This window comes from Myotis daubentonii, chromosome 9 (assembly GCF_963259705.1).
Source record: "Myotis daubentonii chromosome 9, mMyoDau2.1, whole genome shotgun sequence".
Lineage (NCBI taxonomy): Eukaryota > Metazoa > Chordata > Mammalia > Chiroptera > Vespertilionidae > Myotis > Myotis daubentonii.
Window position 1 is genome coordinate 68962657 of NC_081848.1, and position 13574 is coordinate 68976230.

General features: G+C 41.9%; 1 protein-coding gene across 2 annotated transcripts in view; it reads right to left on the reverse strand.

Moving 5' to 3' along the window:
• Positions 1-13153, reverse strand: part of DDB2 (damage specific DNA binding protein 2) — a 16505-nt gene extending 3352 nt beyond the window's left edge. Inside the window, exons 1-5 of one of the 2 annotated variants that reach the window (XM_059709461.1) lie at positions 13088-13153; positions 12798-12990; positions 11332-11468; positions 10775-10966; positions 1298-1443 (exon numbers count right to left, since the gene is read on the reverse strand). In XM_059709461.1, the coding sequence (XP_059565444.1) occupies positions 1298-1443; positions 10775-10966; positions 11332-11468; positions 12798-12924 (602 nt within the window). In that variant the 5' untranslated portion in view covers positions 12925-12990; positions 13088-13153. The other variant, XM_059709460.1, reaches the window with a different exon arrangement.
• Positions 13154-13574: the final 421 nt, after the last annotated feature.

Below are 13574 nucleotides of genomic sequence, written 5' to 3' on the forward strand. Positions count from 1 at the left end.
ATCGTCTGATGGGCCCAGGGTCCTCAGCTAGTATGAGTCCCTGAAGCAGCCAACCTCAGAGCTATATGACAAGCCCCAGGTTAGCTTGCCCCGCACAGCCCTGGGTTCTGCGAGACTCCTTAATGACTCTCTCCCTTTACCCTCCACCTGTTGAGTCAAAGGAGGTGACAAACCAAACGGGCTGCCTGGCTCTGTTCCTCAGAGCTGGCTAGAAGGGAACTTCTGCCCCCTTCTGAGCATTCAGGGGGAAAAGCACACAAACCCAGAAGTTGTCTGGCTCTTGTCCCTCAGACGCCTCGAGGACGAAGGGGATGGGGAGGGGGGTGCTTCAGGGATCCCGAGAGCCAGGAGAACTCAGATTCTTGTCTTTTCTCTCAAACCCTCAAATAGGGTCTGCTCTACCGCCTTTTGCATTCCCTGTAAATCTCTTCCAGAGGAAGAGTTTCTTGTGGAAGAGAAACCTAGAGCTGTTCTAACCTGTCCCCTGTCCTGATAACTCGTGGACTTCTTACCCCTGTGGGGCGGTCCAGGATAACATCCAGTGCTAGTTAGACCCCCACACCCCCGGATCATGTCTCTGGCCAGAAATCAAAGTGACAAGCGTTCTGTAGTTTCTACAACCACTTACTCTTGCAGAGTCCAAAGTGCTTTATGGACATGATTCTATCCATTTAAGCTTCACGGAACTGGTCAGGTCATCACACCCCAGTGGATGTAGGGAATAAAATTTAAGTTCTTATTTCCTGCTCCAGGCTTTAAGTGGCTTATTCTAGGCCAGTGATGGCGAACCTTTTGAGCTCGGCGTGTCAGCATTTTGAAAAACCCTAACTTAACTCTGGTGCCGTGTCACATATAGAAATGTTTTGATATTTGCAACCATAGTAAAACAAAGATTGATATTTTTGATATTTATTTTATATATTTAAATGCCATTTAACAAAGAAAAATCAACCAAAAAAAATGAGTTCGCATGTCATAGGTTCGCCATCACTGTTCTAGGCCAATGCCAGTTTGACTTGTCCAGTGAGAATAAAAGTCTCACCTGATACAGGAATGACTTACAGACTAGCTGAAGCCCTTCCCTTGCGGAGAAGAGTGAGGCTCCAGAACTCTCCCAATTAGTACCCCACCTGGACCAGAGTAAGCAGCTAAAGAAAGGGTTTGAGGAAGAGACTGAACGGTGGAGAGTGGCTAACACCTTTTCTTACTTCCCTGTGGTAGAAGAACTGGGACCTGGATGCTGTCACCAGAACCTCACTGAGAGCCTAAAAGCCCTTTCCCCTGTTAGACTACTCACTTGCAGGTGTCATAGCTGGTGTAAACTTGGAGAGTGTTGCCTTTAAAGTCTTGCAGCCTAGTTGTTCCCTCCATGGAGGAGGTGAAAAACTGGTTGGTATTGAGAGGGTTAAACTTCAGCCCAGTGATGCTGCCTCCAGCTCCAATCTAACACAGGAAGAGAAAAGCCAGTGAGTGATGATGGCCCAGGAGGAGGAGGAGGCCTGGTGCACATACTCTGCCCTAGAGAAGTGCCAGGCAGGCGGCACTTGGGGCCAGGCCAGTTTACATGCCCAGACCCTGAGATGCTCTCCACAGTGCTCTTTGTTTCTTGAAGTTTTAGTTTTTGTTGTTTTTAAAATATTTTTTTATTGATTTCAGAGAGGAAGGGAGGAGAGATAGAAACATCAATGATGAAAGAGAATCATTGATCGGCTGCCTCCTGCACACCCCCTACTGGGGATCGAGCCTGCAACCCGGGCATGTGCTCTTGACTGGAATCAAACCCTGGACCCTTCAGTCCACAGGCTGACACTCTATCCACTGAGCCAAATCAGCTAGGGCAAGTTTTCATTTTTTATTTTAAAAATTAACCTACAGTAAATTTGGTTGTTTTGGGTATGCAGTTGCATGAATTTTAATACATGTATAGACTTGAATAACCACTGCCAAAATCAGGATGCAGAACAGTTCCGTTACCCTCCCAACTCCCTCCTGCTCTCCCTTTGTAGAGCTCCCCCTACCTCTAACCCCTGACAAACACTGCTCTGTTTTCTATCACTGGTTTTTGCCTTTGATAGCCTCTCATATAACTGATCATAGAGCATGTAGCCTTTTGAGACTAGCTTCTTTCATTTCATCAGCACGATGCGCCTGAGATTCATCCAAGTTGCTGTGTGTATCTATAGCTGGTTCTCTTATTGCTGAGTACTCCATTGTGTGGCTGTACCAGTTTATCACAGTGTTCTTTTTAGAAGAGTTTCTGCCCAGAAGAGTGGCTGGGTTAGGAGGGCAGGAGACAGATCTGAGCTCCTTCCTATTTTTCCAAACCTTCCAGATAATGATGATGAAAACAATCATATAAACGTTATTAAGTATTTATTATGCATCAGGTACTGTTTTAAGAATTTTACATCCCCAAGAGTCCCTTGTCCACTTCTTCTTTGTGCTACTATTTCAGCCTCATGGACCTCTTATACAACCACCACTCCACTCACTCAACAAGCTAACTGGCACTTTCCATTCCCTCTATAAACATTCTGACGGATGCCCGTGGTCTGACAAACCCTTCCTGCTAATAAGATAATCTGCTCCCACCAGTTGAGGCCAGTGCTTATGTGGGTTAGTCGTGTTTGTTCTTAAGCCTGTATATGCCAGTTTTACTTTTTATTATAATCATATAATGCAATTAAACAAATAATTTAATCACACATAATTTATTAAACATTTAATTAAATATTTAAACTAAACATTTAAACATTCAATTAAACATGTAATTTAATTAAACTGATGAAGTACATGCAAAAAGAAAGACCATTGTTATTTCTATGAAGTTATATTGAATGCTTTGGAAGAATTAGATAAAAATGAATTGCTAAAAATAATAGTTGTCAAATTAAGCATGGGTGAGAAACTTATAAACAATTAGGGTGGGAAATAATAAAAATTTCAAAAGAATCTGCAATCAGGTTGCTTCAGGAGTATCTTTAAATTATGTTTCCACTTTAGACCATATAAAGAATACATTATGTGTGCAGTTTATATAAGACCAGGTACACCCTAATCAATGACCCTTACTCCTGGAAAAGGATAGGCCCTAAGTCAAAGCATTAGTAATAAACACACATACACATTTTAAATTAAAATGCATGAGTGTTCTCCTAGCAAGTGTGGACTAAGTGGTTTGACTAATTTTTACACTGAGGAAGACTAACAAAACCTGGACAAAATATGAAAAAGAAACATATTTGAGACTTTCAACTCCAGTGATGGTGGGTTAGCCTGTATCTGGCCAACCTTTTTCTGAGAACAACTAGAAAAGGTAGATAAAACATGTATTTAAAGAATGTAAAATGATGCAGCCACTTGAGAAAATAGTCTAACAGTTCTTCAAAAATTAGCCCGGCCATGGCTCAGTGGTTGAGCATCGACCTATGAACCAGGAGGTCATGGTTCAATTCCAGTCAGGGCACATGCCCAGGCTGTGGGTTCAATCCCCAGTGGGGGATGTGCAGGAGGCAGCCGATCAATGATTCCCTCTCATCACTGATGTTTCTCTTTGTCTTCCTCTCCCTTCCACTCTGAAATCAGTAAAAATATATTTTTAAAAAGCCACTAAACATAGTTACCATATGACCCAGCAATTCCACATCTAGATATACATCCAAGATACATGAATACATATGTTCATGTAAAAGCTCGTACACAAATATTCATAGCAGCATTATTTGTAATAAAAGAAAGGCGATAAATCAACGACTCAAACATCCATCTCAAGAAGTTGTAAAACTAATAGGAAACTAAAGCCAAAGAAAGTAGAAAAAAAAAACACACAGAGAATGAAACAAAACAAATACATTGTGGGGAAAGTCAACACAGCCAAAAGTTGGTTCCATAAAAAGACCAATAAATACACCACTGGTAAAACTGACCAAACAAATGAGAAAGCACAAGTAATTTAATAAATGGAAAAAGGGACATCACTATAAATTTTAGATACTTTAAAAGGTAAGAAGATCATAAATAATCTGAATGGTGTCTCATTCATCCTCAAATACTTTACTATATACAAGGTAAGGCAAAAGTAGGTTTACAGTTGTTTGTATGGGAAATAATACAATAATTAATAATAATGCAAGAATAAACTCTGTTTTGCATACTCACTGTACACCTACTTTTGCCACACTCTGTATTTCCCACAAGAACATTCTCCTACATAACCGCAATAAGACCATCAAAACTTAGAGGTATCTTAAGTAGTTCAAACTCATAGAAACAGAAAGAATTGCGGTTGCCACGGGCTGGGGAGCAGGGGAAGTGGGAAATGGTTATTAAATGAGTATACAGTTTCAGTTTTACAAGACAAAAAGTTCTAGAGATTTCTTGCACAATAATGTCAATATAGTTAACACTATTGAACTGTATACTTAAAAATGATTCATATGATAAATTTTAGGTTATGTGCTTTTTACCACAGTTTTTAAAAGGAGCAGTATTACTTGTTAGAGATATAATTGTAATTGTAAAAAAGTAAAAAATTAAAAAAAATTTAAGTGAAAAAAAGGGAATTTATGATAATAAAAGTGTAATATGCTAATTAGACTGGACGTCCTTCCGGATGTCCTTCTGGACAACCTTCCGGACAAAGCAGGGACTGTGAGGGAAGCCCGGGTCCCAGGTGCCAGAGGGAAGCCAGTGCCAGCAGCTGGGGCAAGGAAGGCCTACTCTTCATGAATTTCATGCATCGGGCCTCTACTATAACTAATAAATCAAAACAAACAAAAAACCAATTAGTATAGTTTACCACATTAACAGAATAAAGGGGGAAAATCATATGCTTACTGACTTCAGTAGATACAGAAAAGCATCTGATGAAATTCAATTATCATTCATAATAACTTTTGGCAAACTAGGAATAAAAAAGGAACTTAATATGATAAAGGGTATTTAAAAAACAAACAAGCTCCTAGGTATATATCCAAAAGAACTGAAAACATGTTCAAACAAAAACACAGGAACATTCAAAAGGTAGTAAAAAAAAATAGCAAAAGGTGGGTACATCAACAGATGAATGGGAAAATAAAATGCGGTATATCTACATGATGGAATAATACTCAGCTATAAAAAGACATGAATATAGCATAGAGGAACCTTGAAAACATTATGCTAAGTGAAGCCAGACCCAAAGAACAAATATTGTATTACACCATTTATATGAGGTACCTAGAATAGTCAAACTCATAGAGTCAGGAAGCAGATTAGTGGGCTGGGGAAAGGATAATAGAAAGTCATTGTTTAATAAGTACAGGGTTTAATTTTGGAATGATGAAAAAGTTCTGGAAATGAATAGTGGTGATGATTGCACAACAATGTAAAAGTACTTGATATACTCATACAAGGTTTAAAATGATAAATTTTATGTTATGTATATTTTACCACAATAAAAAGTAGCAGAAATTATATGTAATGATAAAATATAAAAGCCTTCTATGATCAAGAACAAGACAAAGATAAAAGCCTCAAGACAAAGCACCCAATGCACGCTCTCCCTCTGGGGAGCAGCACGTGCCATTCCCTTCCCCATCTTCTTCTCCCACAGGCATGTATCTCCTACCCTCTAAAGGTCTCCACAAGACTTGCAACCAGGGGAGCAATGGGCAGCAGCAGCTTGTCCCAGGCTAATCCCCTGAACCTGTCCCAAGGCCCTGTTTTCTCTGACTTCCCAGTGAGTCAAGGCAGCCCAGTTTCTTCTGTGCTAAGTCCTTCCTGTTTTACTATCCCCAGCTTTAATAAACGTACCCTCATAGTAAAAAAAAAAAACACAAAAAACAAGACAAAGATGTCTGCTATCGCCAATATTCAACAATGTATTACATGTCTTTGTCAATGGAATTAGGCAAAAAAAGAAGTATAACAATGGTAAAAGAAAAAAAATCAAACTTGTTATTTGTAGATGACAAGATTATGTAGGAAAATTTTTTCAAGCCTTAAATAAACTATATATTAAAACTAAACGTAGATTTATGCTTCCAATCATGAACAGCACGTTGGTGACATGTAGGACAATACTAGTAGCCTAACATATATGTAATTGGAGTTCTAGAAAAAAAGAGAGGGAGGAGGAAAAAATTCTTTGAAGAAATAGTGGTCTAACGTTTTCCAAATTTGATGGCAGTTATAAACTAACAGATCCAAGAAGCTCAGTGAACCACAAGCAAAAGAAACAGAAAAAGACACTAAGAAAATCATAGTCATTTTTAAAGCATCCAGAAAAGGGAAAACGTATGAAAAGAGAAACATAAGAATGAGAACAGACTTGGCAGCAGACATCATTTAGAGTCTAAAAAAAAAAAAAGCCCCCCCAAAACCTATGAACCTAGAACTCTATACCCAGCAAAAATATCTGCCCCCCCCCAACAGAAAAATACTGACTTTTTAAGATAAACAAAAGAAAAAAAATGCATCACCAACCAACCTACAATATAAGAAATGTTAAAGGCAGAAGGAAATGTTACCAAAAGGCCATCTGGATCACACAATGGGATGAAAAGCACTGGAAATGGCAATTATATGGGGTTTTATTAGGTTTCTTTTCTTGTTTTAAAACTATCTTTAAAAGCTATCTACTCTATAACCCAACCACAAATAGGCATTTACTTTCGAAAAAGAAAAATATATATCCACCCAAAGATTTGTACTTGAATGTTCATAGCAGCTTTTTTATTTTTGCAACTATTAATAACTGGAAAAAATTCAAATATCCTTCAGTAGGTAAATTAATAAATAGTGATATATTAATACACTGAAATACTACTCAGAAAGAAAAAAAACTATTGATACCCACAAAAATGTAAATGAATCTTGAATAATTATACTAAGTGAAAAAGCCATGCCTAGCCAGCCGGCGTGGCTCAGTGGTTGAGCATCGACATGTGAACCAGGAGGTCACAGTTGATTCCCAGTCAGGGCACATGCCTGGGTTGCAGGCTGGATCCCCAGTCTGGGGCGTTCGGGAGGCAGCTGATCAATAATTCTATCTCGTCATTTATGTTTATATTTCTCTCTTCCTCTCCCTTCCTCTCTGAAATTAAATAAATAAATAAATAACATTAAAAAAAGAAGCCAATAGAAAGAATATATATTGTATAATGCCGTTTATATAAAAGTCTAGAAAATGCAAATTAATCAATAGGGATAGAAAGTATATCAATGGTTTTTAGGGGACAGGACAGAAGGAAGAAAGATTACAAAAGGGGCTTAAGAAAATTTTAGGAATTTGGCTGGCGTGGCTCAGTGGTAGAGTATGGATTTATGAACCGGTTCAATTCCTGGTCAGGACATATGCCCAGGTTTCAGGCTTGATCCCCAGTGAGGGGTGTGCAGGAGGCAGCTGATCCATGATTCTCTCTCATCATTGATGTTTCTCTCTCTCCATCTCGAAATCAATAAAAATATATTTAAAAAAAAGAAAACCTTAGGAGTGATGGATATGCAATAATGTAAGTAGAAACATGAGTGTGTGAATAGTGTATACCTACCCAGAAAGGTGTACAAAGTGGGAATTTCAGGTAATAATTACCTGATTCTTTAAACTTTCCTCTGTATTGTTTGAATTTCTTATGATGAACATAAATCATTTTTATAATGAGAATTAAATTTATCTTCTTGAAAGTGTAATACATGTTCCCTTCCCAAGGGTCTGAAAGATGTAAAGATGAAAGTCAAGATCAGATGACTAAAGAAGTGACAAAATGCCAAAACGGGTTTGGCTCAGTGGATAGAGCATCGGCCTGCGAACTGAGGGGTCCCAGGTTCGATTCTGGTCAAGGGCATGTACCTGGGTTGCGGGCACATCCCCAGTGGGAGATGTGCAGGAGGCAGCTGATCGACGTTTCTCTCTCATCGATGTTTCTAGCTTTCTATCTCTCTCCCTTCCTCTCTGTGAAAAATCAATAAAATATATTAAAAAAAAAAAAAGAAAAAAGAAGTGACAAAATGAGGCACTACAGTTCCCGCAGTCACTGGTCTCAAATCAACTTTGTTGTCAGTATCTGGGAATAAAAACAGACAGTTTTCCAGACCACCATACCCTTCTGTGCCAACCTGCTAGTCAAAGTTCAAATGTCCAGACCAATCTCCACAATGGTGTGAGGAAACTTCACTTAAGTGCACATTATACTAAAGGGTGGTGTAAACCAAAAGCCTTGGTAAGTTCAAGACAGTTGTCATTCCGTTTTGGTTGAGAGGCTCTTCCCCTAGGATACCTTTAGGCTACATATTAATTTTCTCTATTCCCTGGATTTCTATAAAAATATAAATCTCTTCCTGCCTGAGCTCTGGTTCTGACTTCAATTTAAAGCTGCCCTTCCCAGTCCTGTCTTACCAGCTGGGCTGGAAGACCACTGAGCACTGTCCATAGCACTCTGCCAGCTGCCTTTCTTCCGGCTTCGGATACCTGTTTTCTTCAACATCCATCTCATACCTTGAATCCTAATCTCCCGAGCCTGTCTAACCTGGCTGTTTCCGACGGACTGCTTTAACTCTTCACTTAAGAGAATTCATTCTGGATTTATCCTTGGCCTCTTCTATCTCCAAATCAGAGATGGAAAATGGTGAGCTGAAGAGGAATTCAGTTCACAGATGTGTTTTGTTTAGCAATAGAGCATGCTCAATTTTATTTAGTTCCTAACATGAAAAATCAGGAGGTTTTCAATTGAAACCCTTGTGTACTATTGGTGGGAATATAAAATGGTGCTGTCACAATTTTTAACAGTGTGGCAGTTCCTCAAAAAATTAAACAGAGTTACCATATGATTCAGTAATTCCACTTCTGGGTATATACCCAAAAGAACTGAAAGCAGGGACTTAAAGAGGTATTTGTACACCCCCATGCATAGCTACATTATTTACAATAGCTAAAATGTGGAAGCAATCCCAGCGTCCATTCACAGATGAACAGATAAGCTAAATGTGGTAAACACATACAGTAGCATATTATTCAGCCTTAAAAAGGAAATTCTGACACATACTACAACATGGACGAACCTTGAGGACAACATGCTAAGTAAGCCAGTCACAAAAGGATAAATATTGTATGATTTCATTTATATGACATACTCAACATAGTCAAAATCATAGAGACAGAAAGTAGAATGCTGGTTGCCAGGGGCTAGGGGATGGAAGAATGGAGAGTGTTTAATGGGTATAGAGTTTCAGATTTAAAGATGAAAAGTTCTAGAGGAAGTGAATGTACTTAATGCCACTAAACTGTATATTTAAAAATGGTTAAATGCTAAATATTGTTGTATGTATTTCACCACAATTTAAAAATATCAGAGCCAAAACCGGTTTGGCTCAGTGGATAGAGCGTCGGCCTGCGGACTAAAAGGTCCCAGGTTTGATTCCGGTCAAGAGCATGTACCTGGGTTGCGGGCATTTCCCTAGTGGGGGATGTGCAGGAGGCAGCTGATCGATGTTTCTCTCTCATTTATGTTTCTGGCTATCTCTCTCCCTTCCTCTCTGTAAAAAATCAATAAATATTAAAAAAATAATAAAAAATAAAAATATCAGAACATTTCATGTAAATAACCAGGACTTCAGGCTCCTGAAAAAAAAAATCAGACCTGATAGTATGGGACCTAGATTCTCACATGTCAACCATCTCCAGTTTATCACTGACCCTACCACCGAACATCATTCTTTTATCTGTTTAGCTTCTTTAGTCATGGGAGTTTGTGGTTTTTGCTCTCAACCAGAGCATCACTTTGCATAGTGCGGCCCAGAATCCAGCTGGGCAAGCTAAGGGTCTTCTCTTTAGTGGAAGGGCCAACACCCTCACCTCTCAGTGACATGATAAATACCAGCATGATTAAGACCATCCCTGAAAAACTCTATCCCAAACCTTGTCCCAAACACACTCTGCCTTTCCTCCTTTCATCTCCGTTTATGTAAATATTGTCCTTCCTCGCTCTTCACTCAACCATGAAGCCTTCTCTATAGACCCTAATTTGAAAGAGGTTCTTCCTTCTCTCATGTTCTATAGCATTTAGCACTGTCATGCTAGTTACTGTGTATGTCTACATCCTATCTACCCAGCTACATGTCAAGCCCCTCATTCATTCAACAAATAGAAAGCCGCTACTCTAGGCCAAACATTGTTCTAAGCACTGGGGACAAAGTGGTGGACCAGAAAGACAAGATCCCTGCCATTGTGGAGCTTACTTTCCAGTGGGCAAAGTTCATAAATAGGTAACACGTTTCAGATATTAATAAACATTGTGGGGGAAAAGTGAAGCAGGGAGATATGGAGTGATTGGATGGGATGGCGGCTACCTTTAGACAGAGTGGTCAGTGAGAACTCTTTGAAGAAGTGTATTGAGCTGAGACCTGAACAGTAAGGGAGAACCAGCCAGGAGAAGACCATGAGAAAGAGTACTCCAGCCAATGGGAACAGCAAATGCCAAGACGCAGTTTCAGGAATAGAAATAGCTAGCGTGGCTAAAGTATAGGAAGTGAGGAAATACAGCAGTACAAGATGAGGTCAAGAGTTATTAAGAGGCTTAGATTCTATTCTATGTGATGACTTACTAGAGGGTGATCAGTACTTTATACCTTCTAATATTTTAAGGGCAGGCACTCAATAAAAATGTGAGTATCATCATTTACTTGTTTGAAAATACCCACAGTTACTTTTGATCCCAATCATTGCCTTTTTCACTGGTTGACTTTTCATTCCTTCAACACTTCTTCAGCACAGTTATCTGGCACAGGGACTGCTCACCCCTTTAATGAAGGTGGGCTTGTCCTTTATGCCCAAGTTCCAGAGCATGATATCTCCCCCTTTGGAACCCACGGCCAGGGTGCTGGGGTGAGTTGGGTGCCATGTCAAGGATGTGGCCCTCCTGTCAAAAGGGGCAGCCTTTTGGGATATCCGGTAAGAAGCCAGAGAGTGCAAAAAGGACTGCTGGAGATCCTGAGATAGAGAGAAAAGAATTAGGTTGAATTAAAACCCAAGTCTTAGGTAAGCTGCCAATCTCTAGCCTGCAGGGCCAAGTCCTAGGGCCTTCCTAGGGACAAGTCCTCCCACCAAAGGAAACCTAACTGTCTGGCTCTGTGTGTGAAAATATTTGAAATATACATGAACTAATCTTGGAAAGCAAGAGGCAGAGTGCATTCCAGCTGGGACCTTTATTGCTGGAATGAGTGCCCACAGGCCAGACACCAAGGTAGGGGTGATATGACCACCCGGTGAACCAACTCAGCATCTAATTTTGAAGCATCCAGTTGTACAAAAGCACCATGCAAACCCTTGTGCACTTCAGCCAGGAAACGCCTCACCTTCTGTAGAGATGGCCAGGCGGTTCTGCCCAGCTTGTGGTGATGGAGGGCCCTGACAATGCTCCTGCATTGTGGTGGGACCTGCAGGCTAGTCAACCTCTCCCTAAGGCAGCCCGAGTCAGATCTTCTGCTACAACCTGCCAAGTAGAACAGAGATATTTTCCCCTCCAATCTTAATGAAGAAAGGTTTTTCTGCTGAAATCCCGGGAAGAAAGCCGTGTTGTTCCATTTGGCATAGCCAATCCCTCCCATCACCTCCAGAGGCCTTTCCATGGTCTGCTCAGTCTCACCCAGTACAAGAAATAAATAGTGAATAGGGATTCGGCCCCCTTCCCCAAAACAGTAAATCTGAAATGAAACTAAATGTGATTTTGCCAGGTTTCTGAGAGCTGAGCCAAAGAAACAAGAATAAAGTACATGCAAAACTCTTCCTAGTCTGGTTTGGAAAACTCGTGATAAGGTTGGGTGACAATTTTAAAATCACATATATTGCATAATAAAAAAAATTATGCAATCATTTTTGTACAGCACAGAAATGACTATGTAGGGAAAGAAGTATCTTTAAACCCTATATTAAAATAATGTAGAGGGAACCAGTTGTTGGCCCAAGTCCAATCTGTTCTCCTGGAAAGCAGCAGGATCTAGGGCATCTGACGTGGCTCTAACTAGGCTACTTTGGGAGAGGCAGAGCTGCGGAGACCAGGAACAAAGCCACTCGGGATGACCAAGATGTATTTGAGAATCCGATCTCTATGAATCCCGCCCCGTGACAACCAATTCTTTTTTCTCATGGACAAAAAACAAAACAAAACAAAACAAAACCCACTTCATCAACAACCCCTGCTCCAGTTTTTGAGTTCCCCCACTCTCCTTAGAGCCCAAGGGTCAATCCCCAACCAACCTCACAGAAAGTGCTTTCTAAGGAAATTGAGGGCTCGGCTCGCACAGCTACAGCTAAGGACCCACAGCTACACAGAGCACCAGCAAGGAGGGATTATTTTAAGCAGCCCTCGGCGTGTTAAAAAAATCCTGGTACAGCCCCAGCCGGTTTGGCTCAGTGGATAGAGCGCCGGCCTGCGGACTGGAGGGTCCTAGGTTCCATTCCAGTCAAGGGCATGTGCCTTGGTTGCGGGCACATCCCCAGTAGGGGGTGTGGAGGAGGCAGCTGATTGATGTTCTAACTCAATAAAGTATATATATATTTTTTAAAAATCCTGGTACAAAGAAGGAATTTGAAAAGTCTGTGGTGTCTTATGTAATGGAACTCATCTGCCTCTTTTCGCCACCGGAGGGAGGTGAAGCCCAAACTCTATGATGTGAAAGGCTCTGCAGACGCGCAGCGCAGCCCGAGGCATCTGAGATTGGGGCAGCCTCCGCGACCTCGAAGCCCCGTCCCCCGCTCCAGCCTCCTGCCTCCTGCGTGAGCACCCCACGGCGGAACGATTACAGCAGCAGGCGCGCAGTACCGGGGCCCTTCACACAGAGCTTCTTGGCCGCGGGCTCCAGCTCCCGGGGGCTCCTGCTCTTCTTGCTCTTGGGGCACAACACCATCTCGAGGGGCTTCCGGGTCTCTGGGCGTTTCTTGGGGGCCATCGCGTCGTCCGTGCAAAGCGGTACTCTGCCGTACGCAGAGATTATGGAGGGACGATAGAGAAGCCTCTGGGGAGAAAAAGGGTGGGGAGCAGGGAACGGGTCCAACTTCCCGCCAAACAGGCCAACTTCCCGCCAAACAGGTTCCCGGCTTCCCACTACCTACTAGTTCCGGCCCCGCCCCGCTCGGCCTCTCCCGGGAAGGTGGGGGCGCGCGCGGAGAGATGGGAAGTGTGTGAGGGGGAGGGGTCTTGGGCTCCCTAAAGAAATGGGAGGTCGCCTACGTATTTGCTCTGATCTATTCCAGCCCGCGGACTTGCCAGGAATAAAGATGGCCGCCAGGGCTAGGCCACCCCACTTGAAGCCTCTTCGGACGCGACGCTGCCAGGCTTCCGCGGGTCCTCAGGCGACCGCACGTCAATCAAAGAGGAGGCTCCGCCTTCTCTGCCTTTTAATTGGTGGTCACGCCGCTCGGGCTTTGCCATTGGCTGATCCGTACAGAAGACAGGCGGCTTTGTAGAAAACTAGCTACTTCCCCGCGGCTCGGTGTGGAGTACTTGGATTCCTCCAGCTGAGTGGGATCGGTTTCCCTGTGGAGAGTGGTTGAAATGCGCAGCTTTCCCCAAACCTGCGGAGAGTCCGCCTAGCGAGCA